We start from the raw sequence: 25485 nt of genomic DNA, 5'->3' as shown, positions 1-25485 counted from the left end.
GGGTCTTAGGTGTGTGTGAATACAGGCAGGACAGAGTTGTTAACTTGGTAGCATCAGAAAACTGTATTCGTCTGTTTTCATGTGGCTGCTAAAGATATACCTGAGACTGGGCAATTTACAAAAGAAAGGTTTATTGGACTCACAGTTCCACGTGGCTGGGGAGGTCTCACAATCATGGCAGAAGGTGAGAGACAGCAAGTCACATCTTATGCAGTTGGCGACTGGCAAAGAGAGCTTGTGCAGAGAAACTCCTGTTTTTAGAACCATCAGATCTTCCGAGACCCATTTGCAATCACATCACGAGAACAGCACGGGAAAGACCTGCCCCCATGATTCAATCACCTGCCACTGGGTCCCTCTCACAACACGTGGGAATTATGAGAGCTACGAGACGAGATTTGGGTGGAGACCCAGAGCCAAACCATATCACCATTCTTGCCCATTTTTCAGTTTTGCTAAACATTAGATTCAGATGCCAGGCCTTTCTCGCCAAAATAGGCTGTGAGGCTTCTTTCTTTCCTATGCTTTATTTTCTCCAAGACTTAACTGTATATGAGGGAGAGGGTTATGGCGGCAGGAGGAAAGAATGGTGGTTTTTTGGTCCTTGGTCTTCTCCAAATACAGAAGAGACTCCTGTTCTTGAAAAGGAGGGCTTTCCAGGTTTGCATCTTCATGGCTGGCTTTAACTGTCTTTTTTAAAAATGGACATACAATAATTATACATATTTATTGAGAATATAGTGATGTTTTGATACATGTAATGTATGGTGATCAGATCAGAGTAACTAGCATACCCATCATCTCAAACATTTATCATTTCTTTGTGTTGGGAACTTTCTGAGAGGGTGTAGGCTGTGGGAGATAAGTCCGTTACCTTTTCCTCCTGATGTAACCAGAGTGGCTGCAGCCAGGTCCTCAGAAACTCAGAGAGTACCCAATGGGAAATCCCGAAGACCAAAGTCAGCATGGGCTTCAGCCATGGCCTGACACCATACGAAAGAATGACTGTCCAACAAGTGTATGAAAAGAAGCTCCAATTCACTGGTAGTCAAGAAATGCAAATTGGGCCGGGCGCGGTGGCTCACGCTTGTAATCCCAGCACTTTGGGAGGCCAAGGCGGGCAGATCACGAGGTCAGGAGATCGAGACCACGGTGAAACCCCGTCTCTACTAAAAATACAAAAAAATTAGCCGGGCGTGGTGGCGGGCGCCTGTAGTCAGTCCCAGCTACTCAGAGAGGCTGAGGCAGGAGAATGGCGTGAACCCGGGAGGCGGAGCTTGCAGTGAGCTGAGATTGCGCCACTGCACTCCAGCCTGGGCGACAGAGCGAGACTCCATCTCAAAAACAAACAAAAAAAAAGAAATGCAAATTAATGTAACAACAAGATATTTATCCGCTTATACCCATCATACTGCAAAACTGGAAAACAGTGATAGAACCTGTTGCTGGCAGGCCAGTGAGGAAGTGTGCTGTCCTGAGCTGCTGGTGGAAATGAGAGCCATCAGGCAATATCTACTCTAATTTAAAATACTTAATACCCTTTGACACAGACATTTTAGTCTCTGGGACTCTAGCCCATGAAAATAAAAGCAGTAATGTGTGAAGATAGGCATATAAGGATGTTTGTTTTGGTATTGTTTGTGTGGTTTAAAAAAAATCCAGAAAGAGAGAAGGCAAATGCCATCAAATGGGGCAATGTGTGAATAAATTATATTTAGCCATGGAATGGAATGTTCTGCATGCAGCTTTTAAAAAATCTGTTAGAGCTATACCAAGTGACTCAGAAGGATTTTTGTGAAGTATAATTAAGTGAGAAAAACAAGATAAAAGTATGCATAATACAATGCCACTTGTATAAAACAAACAATGACAAAATCTTTGTATGACTCTGTTTGCACTCACCCATGTTTACAGAGGATTGTATGAGTGTGCAGAAACAAATGGAACAACCACTTGGGTGTCCGTATGGGGAGGATGGGCAAAGAGACTGATATGGGTGGAAAACAGAGCAGGGCTGGATGAGTCGAGCAAAAAAATTTAAAACATGGCTGGACCTGGTGGCTCATGCCTGTAGTCCCAGCACTTTGGGAGGCCAAGGAGGGAAGATCACCTGAGGTCAGGAGTTTGAGACCAGCCTGGCCAACATGCTGAAAACTGTCTCTACTAAAAATACAAAAATTAGCTGGGTGTGATGGCACATGCCTGTAATCCTAGCTACTCCGGAGGCTGAGGCAGGAAAATCACTTGATCCCAAGAGGTGGAGGTTGCAGTGAGCTGAGGTTTCACCATTGCACTCCAGCCCGGGCGACCGAGCAAGACTCCATTTCAAAAAAAGAAAAAGAAAAAAGAAAAAAAAAAGAATAACCAAAACATATGTATATGTGCATACTTTTTTGAAAATGTATGTCTATGTGTAGCTATATTCTATATTTACAAAGAAATGATGTCAGAAGAACAATTGGTTAAAAAAACATGAGAAAAGAAACTTCAGTGCCACCCAGCTTACTTCCAGCAAGTTATAATGGAGAAGGACATTTCCGTGACCATCTTCTCTCTGGGACAGGTATGAGCTCAAGCTGGCCATTCCAGAAGGGAAGCAAGTTTTCCTTTACCCGGAGAAAGATGAACCTACTTACATCCTGAACATCAAGAGGGGCATCATTTCTGCCCTCCTGGTTCCCCCAGAGACAGAAGAAGCCAAGCAAGTGTTGTTTCTGGTGAGGATTTAGAAAGCTGATAGCAGTGGCCCTTGAAACTCATCTTCATGTGTTAGAGACCAGTCCTACCATATACAAAGCAGATCATTGAGTCAGCTCCATGACTAGTTACATAGGAAGCCCTGGATTGGCGTGACATACTGGTGCCCGAGGTTCCTCCTGTCCCTTGGGCTCACTGACGGATCATCCCAAGCAGGCTTATCAGGTTGGGTCTAATTTTAAAACAGTTATTGAGGAGTCCTGGCCACCCCACCCCTGCTTTTGTTTGATGCTCTTTACCTGTGTTTGCTGGGTTATGGTGTAACACAGTAAATCCTGTGTGTATTTTTAAACACCAAAAATAATGGGATCTGTTGCTGGTCTCTTTTACGAATTTCAGGTTTCACTGTGAGACAGAATTCATTTCACCTCAGTCCCATGAGCACTTTTGTGCCCTTATCTTATTCTAATTTCTCTACGACACCATACTGGGAGAAGACAGCGATGCAAGCTGTGGAGGCCTTTCTGCAGACCCACCCTTAACTGGTTTTCTCTCTCCCAACTTGGGCTGGCCAGGCACTAGCAAGGCCACACTCTGCATAGTAGGAAAAAGAAAGTCCCTCCCAAAGCTAGATTCCTTCTGCCTTTTCTTTCACGATCCCCACCCCATCCCTCCCAAGTACCCAAGGATGTTGCCCGTGTTTAATACATGCGGTTGCATCTTCTGCCCCCATAGGATACCGTGTATGGAAACTGCTCCACTCACTTTACCGTCAAGACAAGGAAGGGCAATGTGGCAACAGAAATATCCACTGAAAGAGACCTGGGGCAGTGTGATCGCTTCAAGCCCATCCGCACAGGCATCAGCCCACTTGCTCTCATCAAAGGCATGGTAAGTCCCATGTCAGCATTGTCGTGCACACCAAGGAGCACCCTCTTATTAATAAAATTCCAGAATTTTCGAGCTAGTGGGCACCTTTGAGGACAGCCTGCTCAGCCTGTTTTTTATACAGACTAGAGATAGGACCCTGAGCAGGCATGGGAAGGTCTGCCCAGGCTTCATGGCCTGGGATCAGTTGAGCCAAGACTTGAGTCAGGCTCCTCCCTCCCAGCCCAGAGCTCTGTCTTTCCTCCTGTCCTTCCTCCTGTCCTTCTGTCACTGGCACCAAACTGCCTCTAATCTCATCACTTGAGAGTAATGACTGCTCATCCCTGAGAAGGTTCCGGGGATGGATGTAGGGCAGCAAAACCACCTGCTGTTCTTTTCTGCACAAGGACTCCTTGTGCCAGCTCCAAGCCTCTGGCCTTTGAAGAAGTCCCAAGACCTGTGTTCTCCCCCTCTCCCTCATACCATGAAGTGGAGTGACTTAGAGTGCTCCAGCTTCTTGTCCTTCCACCCCCAGTACCACCCTGACCAAACATGGCCCCACTGCCACCAGCCCAGAGCACCCTCTCCTGTCTGTTAACTGGGGCCATGGAGCACCATATTACCTGAGCCTGACTGACCCCTGCAACATCTTCCCTGATATGAGCCCCAGGATGTCTGAGTGAACGTGAATAACTTGAGCAATCACTGTCATGCTGGGCACTGTTCCTGGTCATTGTCCTTAGGGTTGAAAACAGGGAGTCTGATGACCATGAGTGCCACAGTCAGAAGAGGATAATGCACCGGCTTAGGGGTCTTTTCTGAGCATCTGCTGTTTGCTCAACCCCACTCTGGGCAGCACCAAGGAAGGGACAGTGGCAGATGAACCATGGACCTTCCCCTCCGGATGCTTCCAGTCTAATGCAGGAGCCAGGTCAATAAAGTATACATGATATACTCAATAAGGTGATAAGCCAAACAGTGTAGACAAGAAGTCCTGGGCCTGACCAGGAAGGAGAAAGTATTATTCATGTAGCTCAGTGGGCAATGTTTCGTGGAAGATGTGGAGCAGGAACCCAATAAATGCAAAGAATATGTAAATGAAAGAGATGGGTAAGAATGGGCTTTTGGGCAAAGAAAACTTACTGAGCAGGTGTGTGAGGGGCTGTGTGGTGGGATGGGCTTGTGGAGGATACAAAGTTTAGACTTTGTCCAGTGAGGGTGGAAAAAGAGGAGTCTACAGCTTGACTCAGCTTTGGGGATGCCGACTTGTTGCACCCTCTGGTCTAAATGTCAAGTACCCAGTTATCTTCTTTCTCTGAGTTTATCTAGTGGTACAGGACTCCTGCTCCCTTCTACCTTGAAGGTAAATGCTTTTAACAGAATACAACAGAGACTGATCAAAATGCTTGTCTCCAATCTCGTTCATAGACCCGCCCCTTGTCAACTCTGATCAGCAGCAGCCAGTCCTGTCAGTACACCCTGGACGCCAAGAGGAAGCATGTGGCAGAGGCCATCTGCAAGGAGCAACACCTTTTCCTGCCTTTCTCCTACAAGTAGGTCATGTGATGCACCCCTGATTTGTCATTTAATGGGTCAGTGTGAACTGAACACTTCTCAAGTGCTCTGTTCCAGGCAAACCTGTGCCGGGGAGGGAGGAATGGAGAGGGATAAAATGCCGCCCCTCCCTGTCCCCCTTTTTAAGCTAACAGGCCATTTGGCAGAAAAGTCCTAGGCATGCAAAACAATCCAAGACCAACAAAAGATATCTAAGATCCATTCTTTAAGGGCTGTAGATCCAGAAAACCTGGAGATCACTGCAGGTTACCCCGGTTAGAAAAGGTTTCATGGAAGATTTGGGATATTGACTGGAAACTTGCGTATCCAAATCCACTTTGAAAACCGATAATCAATGAATATTTATTGAGTAACTGCCATATTCTTGGCTCTATGTTGTGGAAGATATGAAAGAATTTTGAGACATTGCACTAGTTCCTACCTCTGGCCACTCGAGACTAGTGGAGAGTATAAGGTGTGCATGTCTTTTTGATGGGAGGATAACTAGCGTGACCAGGAAGAGGTGGATGTTATTCATTCAGGGCCAACAATGGCTGGATTTACCCATGCTTTGAAAGATGGGCAGGACTTGGGTAGATCCAGAGACAGGGAAAACCTTCAACATGGAAAGAGTAGTATTTTCTGGCCATCCGTGACGTGATGTGCTCCCTTGGTTACCAGGAATAAGTATGGGATGGCGGCACAAGTGACACAGACTTTGAAACTTGAAGACACACCAAAGATCAACAGCCGCTTCTTTGGTGAAGGTAAGACTTTCTGTCCACATAGTTGCTGGAAAATCTACTCAAGATGTGCCTGTCATGGCTTAGCCACTTGCTGAGCCCTGTTAAATGTCTGCCGACTAACAAGTGATACAGACACTGGTGTTCTGGCTACCTCTAGTGAGAAAGCAAACTCATTTCAGGACGTCAAGTTGCAATAACATAAAGGAAAAGAAGTTCCCAAAGCTACCTAGGCATTTGTAAATAGGAAACTGGAATCCTAAGTTTAACATGACATATTTGGTAGAGCCGACATCACCCATCCTGTGATAAGACCCAGAGCTGTCCCAGACGAGGTGGACCAAATGGGAGAGAACCTTGAGAGTCCGGCCAGATAGTAACCTCCGGAGTCAGTCTTTAGTGGTAGAAGGAACTCTGGCAATCTCAAGTCCAACCCTTACCCAGTATTGTATTGTATTTGTATCTGTCCAAATTCCTTCTTGTACACTACCTCATTGTCCTTTTTGCTCATAGCAGCCTGTGATGTCAGTGGTAGAGATGTGATTTTATACCTATTCTACAGAGGAGACAGTGACACAGAGAGGCTTAGAGTTTGATGTAGTCAAGGCCGCAGAATATTAGAGGGGGGCAAATAAGTGCCAGGTTGTAATCTAAGCCAGGAATATTTTCATTACACCACATTTCCATGATGACTTTTACCTCTCTTCCTGGCATAGGTCACAGTAGGTGGTGGAGAGGATACAAAAGTGTCTCCCCTCCCCACAAGCTGCTGGTAGACCCAATTAGAAGAAATGGTGATAAGCACCCATGTGCCTGGTCCCAGTTGTAACCATGTCAACAATAGCACCTCCTCACCAATTATTTCAAGCTAAAGGTAACCTGATGATAGACTCAGACAAGTCTGGATTCCACTTCAGCTCTACCTCTTAGATCCTGAGAGCTCTTGGGAAACCTAAGTTGCTCATCTCTGGGTCGCAGTTCCTCATCTCTGGGTCTCATCTCTTTGTCTCATATCTGGGACTCAGAGCTGAGATCCAGGGATGAGCAATTTACATTGCCCAAAAACTCTGTGGGTCTCAGAAGCAGGGCTGAATTTATCGTTAAATTGAACAATAATGCCACCCCACAGGGATAGGATGATGAGTCAGTGAAAACAAGTCAATCACCTATGGCAGAGCCAGATCTAGCAGGCATTGAATACAGGATAGTTTTCTTCCCTTTTCCCCTGTGCTGATACCCCACAATTTCCAGCTTCCAGTACACAAAGATATGGTTGAGTTGAAGAAAGCTAGAGTTCCTTTGACATGTTCCATCTTCCAGGTACTAAGAAGATGGGTCTCGCATTTGAGAGCACCAAATCCACATTACCTCCAAAGCAGGCCGAAGCTGTTTTGAAGACTCTCCAGGAACTGAAAAAACTAACCATCTCTGAGCAAAATATCCAGAGAGCTAATCTCTTCAATAAGTTGGTTACTGAGCTGAGAGGCCTCAGTGATGAGGCAGTCACATCTCTCTTGCCACAGCTGATCGAGGTGTCCAGGTATCTAATGGTTACAGCTCAACTTTTTATAAAACTGATGGTAACTGACTGAACTTTCAAACCTTGGCCAAATGGAGAGTCTCAGGGACCATTTGGATATCAATCCAGTTAATCAATTAGTCAATCAGTTCATGATTGCTGGATAGCTGATGTGCTAAGAGTTCCATGAAACACACACATGCATACTCTGTTCAAGGCAGCTACGTATTTGTGTGTTAAAATAGAAGGAGAATAGTTCCCACATTTTGATGGGTATCTTTTAATTCCTAGGTCTATTGCAGGTGCTTTTCAGAAGCTTATAGGCTGGTGGAGAGAGAACTCAGACAAAAAATATAATATGATTTCTCTACCCTTCAAGGCACTGGCTTTAAGTGCTATGAAGGTGAGAGAAGGGACTGAGGCCAGGAATGAGACCCAGCTAATGTTGGCCAGGCATATTGTGTGTGCTGGCCAAAGGACTGTGATAACAGTTTTCTTGTCGCTACAGATCCGCAGTCCCCTCTTGGGACTGTCCTCGATTGGGCTTCTTCTGTGGGTAATATTCCTAAGGAAAGCGTCATGGTTCTGAGCTCCAAGTTGGGTTTTGAAAGATGGTTAGATTTGAATAGTGAATGAGGTGATTAAGGGCTCTCCTGGCAGAGGACACACCATGAGCAATATTTTATGTGCCCTGAAGGTGGTCTGTATAACTTTATCCATGTCTTTCTTCTCAGCCCCATCACTTTACAAGCCTTGGTTCAGTGTGGACAGCCCCAGTGCTCCACTCACATTCTCCAGTGGCTGAAACGTGTGCATGCCAACCCCCTTCTGATAGATGTGGTCACCTACCTGGTGGCCCTGATCCCCGAGCCCTCAGCACAGCAGCTGCGAGAGATCTTCAACATGGCAAGGGATCAGCGCAGCCGAGCCACCTTGTATGCACTGAGCCACGCGGTCAACAAGTGAGTTTCCACACTGTACTTCTCCTCCTAGAAGTAGAGGAACATCTTGCACCTCTGTGCATCTCTGTATTAAAACTGAACCCCTCCTTCCACTTTCAAACTCTGCTCCTTACTCTTGTGTTTTTTCTTGATCATTTTTGGGGTAATGACTTGAAATAAGATATCAGCAAACACAAATTGAATTTTTAAAAATATTTTCTCTATATTATATTATAAAAGTTTTTGAACATAGCAAAGTTGACAGAATTTCACAGGGAAAACCCCTAGAAAACCAGCTATCTCCTACCATTTAAGTGTTATTATATTTGCTTTATCACATATACATCCATCCATTAATTCATCTTATTTTCTGAAGCATTTCAAAGTAAATTGAAAACATCAACACACTTTCCCCTAAGTATTACAGCATGCATATTATTAACTTCAGTTCAATATTAGTTAGCAGTTTTTTCCTTTTAATTTTTTTTTTTTTTTGAGATGGTCTCACTGTGTCACCCAGGCTGGAGTGCAGTGGTGCAGTCACAGCTCACTGCAGCCTCAAATTCCTGGGCTGAAGTGATCCTCCTACCTCAGCCTCCTGAGTAGCTGGGACCACAGGTGCATGCTACCACGCCCTGGCTAATTTTCGTATTTTTGGTAGATACAGGGTTTCACCATGTTGCTCAGGCTAGCAGTTTTTTCTTCTGATGAAATTTTTTTGCTTTTCTACATTTTTATATAAATTTATGTGGAACAATTGTAATTTTGTTACATGAATAGATTGTGCAGTAGTTAAGTCAGAGCTTTCAGAGTATCCATCACCCAGACAACATATAGTGTACCCACTAAGTAATTTCTCACTATCCATCTCCCTCCACTTCCACACCTTCCGAGTCTCAATTTTGTCTATGATTCCACACACTATGTCCTTGTGTGCACATTATTTCGCTCCCATTTATAAATGACAACACGCAATATTTGTCTTTCTGTGACTGTCCTGTTTCACTTAAGACAATGACCTTCAGTTCCATCCATGTTGCTGCAAATGACATGATTTTATTCTTTTTATGGCCGCATAGTATTTTATTGCCTATACATTTCACATTTTTGATCCAATCGTCCATTGATGGACACTTAGGTTGATTCCATGTCTTTGCTATTGTGAATAGTGCTGCGATAAACATATGGGTGCAGGTTTCCTTTGGATATAATGATTTCTTTTCCTTTAGGTATACACCCAGTAATGGGATTGTTGGATTCATTGGTAGCTCTATTTTTAGTTCTTTGATTGTTTTCTGTTCTTTTAGTTCTGTATTGTTTTCCACAGAGGTTGTACTTATTTACAATCCCATCAACAGTGGTTAACTGTTTCCTTTTCTCTGTATCCTCACCAACATCTGTTATTTTTTGTCTTTTGAATAATGGCCCTCCTGACTCTTGTAAGATGTTATCTCATTGTGGTTTTAATTTACATTTCTCTAATGATTAGTAATGTTATGCATTTTTTCATATGCCTATTGCCATTTGTATATCTTCTTTTGAAAAAATGTCTATTCATGTCCTTTGCCTACTTTTTAATCGGAGATTTTTTGTTGAGTTGTTTGAATTCCTTGTACATTCTGGATATTAGTAACCTGCTGGATGAATAGTTTGCAAATAGTTTCTCCCATTCTGCAGGTTGTCCATCCTGTTGATTATTTGTTTTACTGTGCAGAAGCTTTTTACTTTAATTAAGTTCTATTTGTCTGTTTTTTGTTTTTGTTGTCTTTGCCTTTGAGGTCTTATTCATGAATTCTTTGTCTAGGCCAATGTCCAGAGAAGTTTTCCCTAGGTTTTCTTCTTGCATTTTTATAGTCTCAGGTCTTACATTTAAGTCTTTGATCCATCTTGATTTTTTTATATGGTGACAGATAGGAGTCCAGTTTTATTCTTCTGCATATGGCAATCCATCTTTCCCAGCACCACTTATTGAAAAGGGTGTCCTTTCCCTAGTGTATGTTTTTGTCAATTTTGTCAAAGATCTGTTGACTGCAAGTATGTGACTTTATTTCTGGGTTCACTATTCTGTTCCATTGATCTATGTGTCTATTTTTATGCCAATACCATGCTATTTAGATTACTATAGCCTTGTTGCATAATTTGAAGTCAGGTAATGTGATGCCTCCAGCTTTGTTCTTTTTGCTTAAAATTGCTTCAGCTATTCAGGCTCTTTTTGGATTCCATATGAATTTTATAATTATTTTTTCCAATTCACAAGTTTGGGTTTTAAGACAAACCTAACTTGGGTTACCAAGTCCTGACTCTCTTCTCTTATTCTGTAGCTATCATAAGACAAACCCTACAGGGACCCAGGAGCTGCTGGACATTGCTAATTACCTGATGGAACAGATTAAAGACGACTGCACTGGGGATGAAGATTACACCTATTTGATTCTGCGGGTAATCTCAGTCTTTTATATGACATACATCATTTCAGAAGCACTTTTCCTGGACACCTTTTACTTCCCTCTCCTGCACCCTGATGGGTTCTTGTTTCTTTTCTTCAATGCAGGTCATTGGAAATATGGGCCAAACCATGGAGCAGTTAACTCCAGAACTCAAGTCTTCAATCCTGAAATGTGTCCAAAGTACAAAGCCATCACTGATGATCCAGAAAGCTGCCATCCAGGCTCTGCGGAAAATGGAGCCTAAAGACAAGGTAAAGTCCACAAGAAGAGGTCTGAAAGGGAAAGTTTATTAACAAGGATTTGGAAGGTACTGGGGGAATGAGACTCTAGATTTCATCTACTGACTTTATTCTGCTGTTTCTTTCCTTCCTTCCTTCCTTCCTTCCTTCCTTCCTTCCTTCCTTCCTCCCACCCTCCCTCCCTTCCTTCTTTCCTTCCTTCCTTCCTTCCTTCTTTCGAGATGGAGTCTCACTCTATTGCCCAGGCTGGAGTGCAGTGGCATGATCTCAGCTCACTGCAACTTCTGCCTCCGGGGTTCAATCAATTCTCCCTGCCTCAGCCTCCCGAGTAACTGGGATTACAGGCATGTGCCACCACACCCAGCTAATTTTTGTATTTTTTAGTAGAGACGGAGTTTTGCCATGTTGGCCAGGCTGGTCTTGAGCTCCTGACCGCAGGTGATCCACCTGCCTCAGCCTCGCAAAGTGCTGGGATTACAGGTGTGAGCCACTGTACCTGGCCTCTACTGTAGTCTAATTGCAAATTTCAACAAGCCTATTGACTTGACTGCCTAGCAGTAGGTGACATGAGAGAAATACTTGACCTTGCTGCTATGTCAACATGCAGAATGTGAGATGTTTTTGCTACCTAGCATCCACCTACCAGATTGATCATCCCTCTCATCATGGAAAAACATGCTTAATTTTCTACCAAAAACCTTAGGCTAGGATAGCCAACTTGGCCCCCTCTTAGGTGCAATGACTCCAGAACTTTGGAAACTACCCTATTTATTAGCCCCAAACTCTTACTACCCCTTCTCATCTTTACCCTCACATTAAAATAACTTACGTTAAAACAACTTGATTTTCACTTAGTGGTGGATCTCCAAACAAATCATAACTTGGCCATAATTTATGTGTTTTAATGGAATTGAATTCAACAGGCATTCCACAGGCTTCTTCTGGGAACCCTTACTTGATAGTGCTCTAGGAAACACTGGCAAGAAGATTCAATACCAGCATTTGAAGAGTGATTACAGAGAAATTAGACCTGTGCTTAAGAAAGAGCTAGCAGACAATGCCAGTGTTTGCCAGGCATGTTCTGTGTTCTGACCACAGGACAGTGATAACCATCTCCTCTTTTGACTGCAGGACCAGGAGGTTCTTCTTCAGATTTTCCTTGATGGTGCTTCTCCGGGAGATAAGCGACTGGCTGCCTATCTCATGCTGATGAGGAGTCCTTCACAGGCAGATATTAACAAAATTGTCCAACTTCTACCACGGGAACAGAATGAGCAAGTGAAGAACTTTGTGGCTTCCCATATTGCCAATATCTTGAACTCAGAAGAATTGGATATCCAAGAGTAAGTAAAAGCTATTCCACCCATATACCACTGAGGGCCCTGAGCTGGAATTCCAACCCCAGGTTTCGGCATAGCCACTATCTGCCCTTGCTTCTGAAACAAACACTTGTGCAAATGTGTAGCATACCTAGACTCAAAGCCTTAGGGTCAATGAAATCCGGACATTTTAGTAGTGATTGGAAATCCATATTTACTTGGGGTGCAAGAGTCAAAGGATAATAACATAGTGTGTCAGCTCAAAATTTACTTCTTCTTATCTAGTCTGAAAAAGTTAGTGAAAGAAGCTCTAAAAGAATCTCAACTTCCAACTGTTATGGACTTCAGAAAATTCTCTCGGAACTATCAACTCTACAAATCTGTTTCTCTTCCATCACTTGACCCAGCCTCAGCCAAAATCGAAGGGAATCTTATATTTGATCCAAATAACTACCTTCCTAAAGAAAGTATGCTGAAAACTACCCTCACTGCCTTTGGATTTGCTTCAGCTGACCTCTTCGAGGTAAGTGTGAAGAGTTCGAGGTTCTCTAGCCCATTTTGTACAGCATCATAAACAGAGAGTCCCTGGGAGCCAGGAGCTAGCCAGAGGAAAACTAGAACCACCAGGCACTTCCTACCATGATTCTGAGGCTTTCTTCTTTCCCTCCTTCCCCGCCTTCCTCTCTCCCCGCTAGGGGTCACCTGAAGCATGACTTCTTAACATTAATAGAAATGCAGGCCGGGCGAGGTGGCTCACTCCTGTAATCCCAGCACTTCGGGAGGCCGAGGCGGGTGGATCACGAGGTCAGGATATCGACACCGTCCTGGCTAACACGGTGAAAACCCGTCTCTATTAAAAATACAAAAAATTAGCCGGGAGTGATGGTGGGTGCCTGTAGTCCCAGCTACTCGGGGGGCTGAAGCAGGAGAATGGCGTGAACCCAGGAGGCTGAGCTTGCAGTGAGCCGAGAGATTGCGCCACTGCGCTCCAGCCTGGGCGACAGAGAAAGACTCCATCTCAAAAAAAAAAAAAAAAATTGAAATGCAGATGTCTCGTCTTTAAGTCCCAAAGCCAAGGAAGCATTTGTGCTGCCTAGTCAGATCTGCTTCAAATCTCAAATCACTCCCAACTCTGAAATCTTGGTTGAATTATTTGTCCTCTCTAAACCATAGCTGCCTCTTCTAGATAAAAGCAAGTAATAAGGTCAATATTCTAGTGAGATTTTAATAAAGCAGCTCCTGTGAAGTGCTAACTAAGGTCAGCTCCTGGCCTGTGGTATTCAAATACTTGTTTAGGTAACTGGACATCAAGAAGGGGGACTACTAGGCTGGCATACAACAAAGAAACCTGATGCCATTTTCTTGTCTGATTTTCTTTCTCAGATTGGCTTGGAAGGAAAAGGCTTTGAGCCAACATTGGAAGCTCTTTTTGGGAAGCAAGGATTTTTCCCAGACAGTGTCAGCAAAGCTTTGTACTGGGTTAAAGGTCAAGTTCCTGATGGTGTCTCTAAGGTCTTAGTGGACCACTTTGGCTATACCAAAGATGATAAACGGGAGCAGGTGTGTATTTGTTAAGTATCTTCTTAAGGAAAGCTTTGGATCTCAACGCAAAAACAATTATTTTCTAAGCATGAAAGTCATCAAAATACTATCTAACTGAAGTGATAACTATGCTTTATCAACCAGACCTGCTGGGGTAAGGGCCAGTATCCTCTGCAGTTAAAGGTCTCCTGAATTCAGTGTGCCCAGAAACCAGACTCACGATAAGTACTCTAGGATAACAATTAAGAGTATGAACTCTGGGCTGGGTGTGGTGGCTCATGCCTGTAATCCCAGCACTTTGGGAGGCCAGGGTGGGCAGATCACAAGGTCAGGAATTTGAGACCAGCCTGGCCAACATGGTGAAACCCCGTCTCTACTAAAAATACAAAAAACTAGCTGGGCGTGGTAGTGGGTGCCTGTAATCCTAGCTACTCGGGAGGCTGAGGCAGGAGAATTGCTTGAACCTGGGAGGTGGAGGTTACAGTGAGCTGAGATCACACCGTTACACTCCAGCCCGGGTGACAGTGTGAGACTCTATCTTAAAAAAAAAAAAAAGTATGAACTCTGGGGATAGATTTAATTCTAACTTCCCTGTCTTGAAGCTGTGCGCACTTGGGGAAGTTGGTTGATATTATGTGTATCTGTTTCTGTCTCTATCCCAGACTACTAATAACAGTCCAAACCTCACAAGGTTATTTAAAGACAATGAAATAAGTCATCTAAAATGCTAAGCACAGTGCCTGATGCTGGCATTGATTGTTCAATAAGCAGACACTATTACAGGTTTTAAATTAATATTTTCATTATTATTAACTGCTTTCTTTGGCTCTCACTCCTATCAGTGCACTAGCAAATGAGACCAAACTTCCACTTTGAAGCTAGCAATGAGCTCCCATTTAAGGAGCAAAATAGGTTGTATGATCTGGAGCTTATTCTTGAATTTTTTGCTACCCAAAGTGTAGTCTGGTCAGAAATACAGCTTCTCAGGCTTCACCCACAATCTACTGAATCAGAAGCTGCATTTTAGCAAGACCTCATGTGACTTGTATGCACATTCAACTTTGCAGAGCAAGGCAGTAATTTACCCCTCCAAGCTCACTGTTGAGCACCAGCTCCATCTTCTAATTTCCTGACCCCCACTTGAGGCCGAGGATCTTTGGATCTGCTTTGAGTCTGTCAGTTTCACATTTTTTTCCCCCAATGCCTGGGCATCCATCTCTGAGATTCTTCTTCTCTCTAAGAAGAACTTGTCTAGGATCCAGTGTTTTTCAAACTTCTGGTGAATTTATATAACAGCAACATTTTCTTAAGAAACACCTTGTAATCTTCACTGGTCAAAGAAGAGAAGGCTAAGCAGGGAACAGGCGGGAGATAGAGGATCTTCTAATCTTGAGGATCCTGGCATACTGGAGAACAGGGACCCCTCCCCTCACCCCACCACATCTTACTATGTCTACTGATTTTTAAATTAAGAATAGCTTTAGGAGTGCCACTATCCCTGACAAGACCTTAGTTCTTTAATCTCTGTTTAGAGGAATTAGCCTGGACTTCAGTGTCTCCCTGTTCCTCACCTGGAGCATTTTTTAGGCCCATCCTGGCTGCACTAGACAGGTCCCACGTTGGGAACTGAAAGGTGTTTGACATTGCTGACATCTCACTGGCCATTTTATTACTAAACTCTCAGGATATGGTAAATGGAATGATGCTCAGTGTTGACAAGCTGATTAAAGATCTGAAATCCAAAGAAGTCCCGGAAGCCAGAGCCTACCTCCGCATCTTGGGAGAGGAGCTTGGCTTTGCCAGGCTCCATGACCTCCAGCTCCTGGGAAAGCTGCTTCTGATGAGTGCCCGCACTCTGCAGGGGATCCCCCAGATGGTAAGTCAGCAGGCCCCATTGGGGCCCATGAGACCAGACGTTGGTTTTTTTTTTAGATCACGCAGACTCCCTTACGATCCCAGCTGCACAAGCCAGAAAAGATGCTTGTACTTTCTTCAAAGATGGAGGTTTGCCTTGAATTTCACTGAAGATGACTCTTGGATCACAAGGAACTGTTAACATTTAGAAATTAAGCTATTCATAATGTTAGCTGTATTTTTATGAGCATTAATTTATTCATCTGGAAAACAATGTTCGGTATACCTTCCTCTACTTTTGCTGAAGGTCCTTTTATTTTTATTTTTAGTTTTTTAGTTTTTTGAGATGGAGTCTTGTTCCCAGGCTGGAGTGCAGTGATACAATCTCGGCTCACTGCAACTCTGCCTTCCGGATTCAAGCAATTCTCCTGCCTCAGCCTCCCAAGTAGCTGGGACTATGGACGTGCACCAGCATGCCCGGCTAATTTGTGTATTTTTAGTAGAGACAAGCCTGTTAACAACCATGTTGGCCAGGCTGGTTTCGAACTCCTGACCTCAAGTGATCCTCCAGCCTGGGCCTCCCACAGTGCTGGAATAACAGGTGTGAGCCACTGCACCTGACTTGAAGGTCGTTTTAATATTGAAATGATACAATGATTATAAAAGAAAGTATTTGGCAAACTATAATTCACTATCTAAATATGCTATAATTTTTATTATTAATTTATTAATAAAAGGAAATATATAAATGTACTCCTATGGCTTGATTAAAAAAAAAAATGTTGACTTTAAGAAAACAGGTCTCAAGCTATTTTATGGAAATATTATTTAAAAAATAAAACCCAATGCAAATTGATATGTACATCATCTCAATAGGCATTTGGTTTCAAAAAATTGATTTTATCATAATATAATATATTTCAAGTACACCTTCACTTACAGTGAGACTCCAGAACACCAGAATTAAGCCATGGCATATATGATACTTAAAGTCCATAAAGCTCTGAGGCCCAGCAATATTCTTAAGGGCCTTCTGAATCCAGTTGAAAATGACATGATATCTATCTAGTGAAATTGCTTATGTCCTGATTCACTGAAAATGGTAAAAACATCAGTTTGATCTTTATTTATCAAACTATTCAGCTCATCAAAATATGTTAGTCCTTCCTTTCTAGATAAAGAGGAATTACTCTCCAATGTATGGGAGGCTGCAATTAACAAAACCGACTTTAAAAAGACTTACTTTCATTTGCTCTCCCCTATTGGGTCTATAGATTGGAGAGGTCATCAGGAAGGGCTCAAAGAATGACTTTTTTCTTCACTACATCTTCATGGAGAATGCCTTTGAACTCCCCACTGGAGCTGGATTACAGTTGCAAATATCTTCATCTGGAGTCATTGCTCCCGGAACCAAGGCTGGAGTAAAACTGGAAGTAGCCAACGTAAGATGCTGTTTGCCTTTTGATTTCTTAGGTTATTACTTTCTTCCAGGGTGGATTTCTTGTTAAAACACATTTAAAAATGTGTTTCCAGTTCAAGACAAAATGCTTCATCATTGTAATCACCTCATTATTTTTTTATGAAAACTTCAAGCTTCCACCAGAATACACTACCTCACTAGCTCCAGTAGTGGTATGGCCTTAAGACAAGAACTCAGTTCTCTCAATAAATGAGTATTCCTATCATGTTTTTAATCTGGTTTTGCCTAACGTTAACTTAAGTACTTTCTAGTTCTGGGTAGTATACTCCAACTCTAGAGAACTGAGAACTTGCTTTCCTTCTTCCAAACAAATCCCAGTAATGTTTCCAAAGGTCTGAGTTATCCAGGAAATCTTTGCCCGGAGGTGAGAAACGGTGGTTGATCTGACTAACAGGGGACTGAAGTATTTAATGAATCTGAATAGGTTGTTTTCTGACTTATAGATGCAGGCTGAACTGGTGGCAAAACCCTCCGTGTCTGTGGAGTTTGTGACAAATATGGGCATCATCATTCCGGACTTCGCTAGGAGTGGGGTCCAGATGAACACCAACTTCTTCCACGAGTCGGGTCTGGAGGCTCATGTTGCCCTAAAAGCTGGGCAGCTGAAGTTTATCATTCCTTCCCCAAAGAGACCAGTCAAGCTGCTCAGTGGAGGGTAATTCTTTCAGCCAAGTCTGCCTAGCCAGTTTGAAAGAGAGAACAGAGAATATACCTGCAGAATTTTGCCAGGCTAAACAGTTGATTGAGATCATTCAGTTCCTGAGGAAGCAGGAGAGGAGTAGAGAGGAAAGATTCCGGGTTACCTATTTTAATTCTAGCCTAGACTTACTACATAACTACATAATTACCTTTCTTCTACTTTTTACATTTTACTAAACTGTCCTTTATCTTTCTGCTTTGAGACTTATTAAGACCTACTGCTTAATTAGTTTTTATTAAGTTGTGATTTTTTTGTTTATTTGTTTTGAAAATGAAGAAACAATAGCTCTGGAGAGATCATCTTTGGGAAATTAATATTTTCCCCCTAAAAAATACCTAAGAACATATTGATTTGAGGTAGCTAGGTAGGTAAAGCATGAAACTCCTAACCTCGTGATAATGGGATACAGCCTCTTATGGAGAGCTCCATTTTAAGTGGCACCCTCAACCATTGATTTACCTTAGTTTTCATATTTTAGACACATTCATGTGTTCATTCAAAAATAATATTTAATTGGCCAGCCACAGTGGTTCACGCCTGTAATCCCAGCACTTTGGGAGCCCCAGGTGGATGGATCACTTGAGCCCAGGTGTTTGGAGACCAGCCTGGGCAACATGGCAAAACCGCATATCTACAAAAAAAATAAAATAAATAACAAAATTAGCCAGGCGTGGTGGCACATGCCTGTAGCTCCAGCTACTCAGAAGGCTGAGGTGGGAGGATCAATTGAGCCCAAGAGTTCAAGCCTTCAGTGAACCATGCTTGCACCACTGCACTCCAGCCTGGGTGACAGAGCAAGACCGTGTCTCACAAAAAACAAAAAATAGTATATTTAATTGCCTAATATATACCACGTATGTTGAGTGAGACACACAAGGTCCCTGACCTTTGAACGCTTACATTTTATAAGGGAGACACACAATTAAGCAAGCAGTAATCATAGAGTAAGGGCTAAGTTATAGAAAGTATTAGAGTACCATGAAATTTTATATCATGTAGCCTGTGCTAGTCAGAGAATGCATTCTGAAGCAAGTGTACTTGACCTGATCACTGAGGACTGTGTCAGAGTCATTTAGGCAAAGGAGAAAGGAGTAAGTGTTCCAGGCAAAAGGAAAAGCATGTAATGGCCTGAAGGTAAAGGAATATGGTTCAAGGAAGAAGTGCAGAATGGTAAGGTGCTCAGAGATGATGGGGAGAGGTAGGCAGGGGAGAGAGCTTGCCCAGCTGTGAAAGCCATCCTAAGGAGTTTGGACTCTTTTGAAGGCACAGGAGTTGAAAAGGGGAGCAGAAATAAGATAGGGGTGATGTTTTAGAAGAAATACTCTGACTCTAGTGTGGAAAATGGGTAAGAAGGAAGCACAGCTGGACAAGAAGAGATCACTGGGCATCTCTTAAGATCCTATGTGGCTAAGAGCTGATAATAGCCTGCAATGGAGGAAAGCCAGGTATAGAAAGGAGTGAGCAGATTCTACAACTTTCTAAGAGGCAGAATCATAAGTACTGGGTGATTAACTGGGTATGGGGACAAGGCAAAAGAAAGAAGAAAAGAGGAAGGAGGCGCCCTTCATTTTAATAAGAACTACAGTGGGAGAGCTTCTGGTTTCAAGGAAGGTGACAAATTCAGTTTTGGATGTGCTGTATTTGATGTCCTGTGAAACAACCAGTTTAGAAATCTAGCTGGCAAATAGACCTATGGATCTGAGCCCAGTAAAGAGGCTTGGGCTCCACCTATGGATTTGGGAATCATTAGTATACAAAGGTTGTTGTGGTTAAACAGCAACTGGTGTAGAGTGAGACATGACAGATGAGGACAGAAATATGGAGAAGACAAACATATAAAGGAAGAAGGGGAAAAACCAGCAATGAGTTAGAAGAAGTGACCAGAGAAGCAGAAGGAGAACCAAAGCCCCATAAAAGGTCACAGAAGCCAAAGAGCAGCCACGGGGGAGATCACCCCATGGGTAGGCGAAAGCTGGCATTAGGACTCCAGCACATCAGCAAAGCTTGGTCTTGTGGCACCCCCAACTCGGAGAAACAATACTTAGAGGAAAATGTGCTATTTCAAAGAAAGCATCCTTAGAAAAAACCAGGCCAATGTTGAACTTTCTTACATGTACTAAGTTTTTAAGTACACACTTGGAAGGAAGGTGCCATCATCTCTTCAGATGTGAGAGGCTCCAGCATCTTAGTCTGGTCATGAGTGCGCAACTCTATGGAAGGCTTCTGGGAGGTCAAGGAAGATGAAACCTAAATATGCCCATTGGATGTAGGAGCAAGGAGGGCATTAGAGACATTGATGAAAGCATTTTCAGAAGATGGAGTGAGCAGTCAGAGCACATAGGGAGGAAGTAGAGACTGCAAAGGCAGACAACTCTCTTGATGGTGAGGAAGATGAGAAAACAAGAAAAGAAAGAAAGGAGCATAGGGGAGGGGCACAGGGGAAGAGACTTGAGTGTGCTTAATGCGGGTGGAAGGAAGCAGGTAGAGAGTAGGAGATTTCATATGAAAGAGACAGTTTCTCTTGCCCTGCATCGTAGGAAGGAAGGGGCACACTGAAGTTCAGCCCCAGTGGTCAGCTATTTAACATCTCTGAGCCTCTGCTTCTGTAAAATGAGAACCATAAGCCTACTGTTGTGGGGATTACAGGTAACAGATGGAAAGCACTCAGCCAGAAGCTTCAGAGTCACTCTCATGGCTTGTCATGTTGATGTTCTTTCTAATATTATTTGTTTCTCAGTAAATTAAATAGTTAGAGATAGGTGTAGACTGAGGGAAGACAGGAGGATAAGGGGGTATTTGCACCCTGAGAATTTGTGATGTTCATTTTGATTCATGACTTGGAAATAACTCAGATATTTTTGTTCTTCACCAGCAACACATTACATTTGGTCTCTACCACCAAAACGGAGGTGATCCCACCTCTCATTGAGAACAGGCAGTCCTGGTCAGTTTGCAAGCAATTCTTTACTGGCCTGAATTACTGCACCTCAGGCGCTTACTCCAACGCCAGCTCCACAGACTCCGCCTCCTACTATCCGCTGACCGGGGACACCAGGTTAGAGATGCTCAGTGCCTGGCCTGGCGTTTTCTCACCTTCCACATCATGGCCACCTAGCATGGCACAGGAAAAAATGCTCTGTGTTGTAAGCCCCTGTCACTAGCCTTCTGGGTTTGCATCATCTTTGGGTATTTAAAGCAGGGTCCTCTGGCCAACAGGTTGGGTGTCCCCTTTTGCTTCCTTGTGCATGGGATGGGATCACAGCACAGATCCCAATTTGCTCCTAATTCAGTGTCCATGTTTCTGAGCCTCCAGACCCATTGCTATGAGCTTCCTGGAGCCCACCAATGTGCTTGAAGCCTTCACCATACTTAGGCGGCTCCCTGTCTTCAGCCCCCAAGTTCCAGTGCTTGTTCTCAGCTTTGCTGAAACAACCAGCCAACTCCTGCTCTGCTTGTCCAAAGTCTTGGGAGTCCTGGTGTCTGCCCTTGCCTTGGGTTCTTGTAGGACTGAGGGATCAAAAAGATCATCTTAGTTAAGGGCAAGAGACAATGTTAAAATAAGGACCATATTTTTGTTGCATTTGAGGCTGAATTGTTTTGGGAACATTATCACCATCCTTGAAATCTCTAACATTAGGCACTGTCTTCATTGTAACATCTTTAGATTAGAGCTGGAACTGAGGCCTACAGGAGAGATTGAGCAGTATTCTGTCAGTGCAACCTATGAGCTCCAGAGAGAGGACAGAGCCTTGGTGGACACCCTGAAGTTTGTAACTCAAGCAGAAGGTGAGTATTGAAAACACAGCTGCCTCATCTCTGCTTGTCGTCTCAGGTTCAGAATTCATGAGGCGAACACATGTAATTTAACCTATTTAACAAATAGGTTAACTGAGTACCCAATAAGCGGCAGGCCTATTCTAAGACCTGGGGCTAGAACAGTGAACAGTGGAGTCTCTGCCTTCATGGAAGTTACAGTGAACAACCAAACAAGTTAACATTTGGAATATCAGATCAGTTCTGAGGAGGAAAACAGAGCAAAGACTGGTCTAGGGAGGGCTAGGAGTAGGAGGGAGGAAGAAGGGCAGGGAAAGCAGTGCATTTGGAATAACAAGGGAAAGTCTCCCTGGTAAAGTGAGCATAAGAAGACCTAACAGAAATAAGAGGAGAAGCCGTGTGTGGTAAGACTGTTACAGGCAGAGGGACCAGCAGGTGCAAAGGCCCTGAGGCTGACACACTACTGCCATGTTTCAAGGAAAGGAAGGAAGCCAGTATGGCTGGAGCAGAAAGGCCAGGGAGAAAAGAGGTAGAAGATGAGGACAGAGAGGTATGGAGAGGTGAAGGAGGGATGATCTCATAGGCCATGGTAAGAACTTTGGCTTTGTCTATGAATTAAACAAAAGCCACTGGGGAGTCCTCATGATTTGATTTATGTTTATGTTGAGAAAAGACTATGGGGAGACAAGGGCAGAGAAACTAATATGTAGGTTATCACAATAATCCAGGCAGGAATCAGTGTTGTTTTGGATTAGGGCAATGGCAGAGGAGATATGAGAAGGGGATGGATTCTGGCCCTATTTTGAAGACTAGGCTGACAAGATTTGCTGATACAGTGGATGTTGAGTGTAAGAGGAAAAGGGGAATGAGGACAAACCTAAGGTCTTTGGCCTGGGCAACTGAAAAATGGAGCTTCCATTTATTGAGATGGAAAGGGCTACTGGAGGAGCAGGTTTTAGGGAATGAGACAAATTTAGGTGTTCACTTTGGAAAAAAATTTATATAGGGATAGTGAGGAGCAGGTTTTAGGGAATGGGGCAAATTTAGGTGTTCACTTTGGAAAAATGTTTATATAGGGATAGCATATCACAAAATTAAACTAGGAAGAAAATCTCATGATAGAAAGCACTGGAGGAGCAGGGCATGCTGGGGAAATAGTGTTTGGTAAACATTGTTTCACGAAGGATATAAAATGGACCAGCCTATGGATCGAAGGACGCCTGGGAATCTTGTTACAAAGAAAGGGGGAGTTGGGGAGATGGAGCCCAGGGCAAGGGCAGCAAGGAACCAGGACAGGCATCTTGGATAGAAAGTAATATAGAGATGTCATGTCTTCCTGGCCCAGAAGGGCTGCGAGCCTTTGCTGTTCCACAAACAAGCTAAGTGCTCCCCATTTCAGGGCCTTTGCATTCCTCACCCTCTGCCTGGAATGTGCTCCTCCCAGAACTCAGCATGGCTCCAACCTCTCTTCATTCTGGTCTCTGCGCACATGTGCCCTTATCAGAGAGAACTTCTCTGACCACCAAGTATGAAATAACACTTCTTCTATCCCTTTCTTTTATCCTTGTATCCAGTTTTACTCTTCTTCATAACATTCATTACCATCTGACATGAGCAAGTTACTTGTTTATTGCCTGTACAGCTCCCCCACTAGAAGGTAAGCCCCATGAAAGCAAGGACTCCCCAGTACCAAGAGCAATGCCCAGCACATAATAGGCTCATAATAGGCGATCCATAAAGACTTGCATACATCAACAGCATTGAGTTTAAAATTATCAGTAAATGAAACCCATTAAAAAAGTTTAATGAGAAAAAAAATCTCAATAAAATCCTGAACTGTGTTTTTGTTTAAGCACATTGATTTCTTGGAGTTTCTCTACTTTTTCATGGCTTGATCCCCTGACCTCGTGATCTGCCCACCTTGGCTTCAAAGCGTGGTTACAGGTGCACCCACCCGCCACCCAAAAATTTTATACACTCGTCCAGGTGCGAAGCAGACTGAGGCTACCATGACGTTCAAATATAATCGGCAGAGTATGACTTTGTCCAGTGAAGTCCAAATTCCGGATTTTGACGTTGACCTCGGAACAATCCTCAGAGTTAATGATGAATCTACTGAGGGCAAAAAGTCTTACAGACTCACCCTGGACATTCAGAACAAGAAAATTACTGAGGTCGCCCTCATGGGCCACCTAAGGTAAGGAAGGCTGAGGGTTATCTGATCTGCTCTGCAGGCCTGGGGGGTTCTTTTCATTATTCCCCTTCCACTTTATGCCTGACCAAGCCATGTTCGCCCCTCGTCTATAATCAGAGTGGCAGATAGAGCCCTCAACAATTTTTTTTTTTTTTTTGAGATGGAGTCTCACTCTGTCACCAGGCTGGAATGCAGTGGCACAATCTTGGCTCACTGCAACCTCCGCCTCCCGAGTTCAAGTGATTCTCCTGCTTAAGCCTCCCAAGGAGCTGGAACTATAGGTGTGTGTCACCACACCCAGCTAATTTTTGTATTTTTAGTAGAGACAGGGTTTCACCATATTGGCCAGGATGGTCTCGATCTCCTGACCTCATGATCTACCGCCTTGGCCTCCCAAAGTGCTGGTGTGAGCCACTGCGCCCAGCCGAGCTCTCAACATTTTAACCCTCTGCACATGTCCAGTTGGATTTTCCTACCATTTGTCAGGCACTTACTATTCATATATCAAGCATAGTGCTGGGTGCTTTAAAGAAATTATCTCGGTCCTCACAATAAACTGCGAGGTCACTGTGAGTTTTCCTGTTTCAGGGATAAGAAAATGGTAGCTCAGAGGGGTTAAATCATTTGGTCAAAGTCATAGAGCTAGTAAATAGCAGAGCAGGATTCAAACAGTTTTCAAAAAACTTCTCTTTCTCCTAAACCTGCTTGCAAAGTCCTTAATTTGTGCTGAATGTTGGCTTTAGAAGTTGGTGAGTTTGATCTGTGGCTGTTTCTCTGAACCATCCTTGTATCTGGTTGATCACCACAAATGGAACTTCTGTTTAATCCTGCATATCTCCTTTGAAAGGACAAAATCATTGGTGCCAACTGATTTTCTTTACCATAGTTGTGACACAAAGGAAGAAAGAAAAATCAAAGGTGTTATTTCCATACCCCGTTTGCAAGCAGAAGCCAGAAGTGAGATCCTCGCCCACTGGTCGCCTGCCAAACTGCTCCTCCAAATGGACTCATCTGCTACAGCTTATGGCTCCACAGTTTCCAAGAGGGTGGCGTGGCATTACGGTACATGTCTCTTCCCCTGTGTGAGCACTTCCAAAGTAATGCAGGTGTTGAGACCTGTGGTTACAGGCTGACCTAGTACCATTCACAACTATTTCCTATGTATTTTCAGATGAAGAGAAGATTGAATTTGAATGGAACACAGGCACCAATGTAGATACCAAAAAAATGACTTCCAATTTCCCTGTGGATCTCTCCGATTATCCTAAGAGCTTGCATATGTATGCTAATAGACTCCTGGATCACAGAGTCCCTCAAACAGACATGACTTTCCGGCACGTGGGTTCCAAATTAATAGTTGTAAGTATGAGTCTGCCAGTCAATAAATACATGGGTATAAGTACTAATTACATCCTCAACTCTGAGCTAGGTGCAGGAAGGTTTCCAAAGATGTATAAGGCATGCCTCCTGCCCCCCAGGGAATTCTTGGGGAGGAAAAAAACTTTCACACATGTGTAGTTACCCAGTTACACAAAGCTGAATGTGATACATATCAAAGAGATGCTACTAAGCAGAACAGTTCTTTGCCTAGTGGTATCAAAGGAAGCTTCAGGAC

General features: G+C 43.5%; 1 protein-coding gene across 1 annotated transcript in view; it reads left to right on the top strand.

Moving 5' to 3' along the window:
• The window catches only part of APOB (apolipoprotein B), a 42549-nt gene that overhangs the window by 3650 nt on the left and 13414 nt on the right, over positions 1–25485 (top strand). Inside the window, exons 5-23 of the mRNA XM_032172346.2 lie at positions 2564–2717; positions 3433–3588; positions 4993–5117; positions 5800–5885; positions 7182–7401; positions 8115–8342; positions 10643–10760; positions 10873–11019; positions 12139–12350; positions 12612–12849; positions 13710–13886; positions 15553–15744; positions 16997–17164; positions 17646–17857; positions 20775–20957; positions 21567–21688; positions 23663–23873; positions 24757–24932; positions 25042–25229. Of these exons, the coding sequence (XP_032028237.1) occupies positions 2564–2717; positions 3433–3588; positions 4993–5117; positions 5800–5885; positions 7182–7401; positions 8115–8342; positions 10643–10760; positions 10873–11019; positions 12139–12350; positions 12612–12849; positions 13710–13886; positions 15553–15744; positions 16997–17164; positions 17646–17857; positions 20775–20957; positions 21567–21688; positions 23663–23873; positions 24757–24932; positions 25042–25229 (3313 nt within the window). The remainder of the gene's footprint in view (positions 1–2563; positions 2718–3432; positions 3589–4992; positions 5118–5799; positions 5886–7181; positions 7402–8114; positions 8343–10642; positions 10761–10872; positions 11020–12138; positions 12351–12611; positions 12850–13709; positions 13887–15552; positions 15745–16996; positions 17165–17645; positions 17858–20774; positions 20958–21566; positions 21689–23662; positions 23874–24756; positions 24933–25041; positions 25230–25485) is intronic.

The sequence above is a fragment of the Hylobates moloch genome, unplaced genomic scaffold, assembly GCF_009828535.3.
Source record: "Hylobates moloch isolate HMO894 unplaced genomic scaffold, HMol_V3 SCAFFOLD_13, whole genome shotgun sequence".
Classification (NCBI taxonomy): Eukaryota; Metazoa; Chordata; class Mammalia; order Primates; family Hylobatidae; genus Hylobates; species Hylobates moloch.
This window is presented reverse-complemented; position numbering and strand designations above follow the sequence as displayed.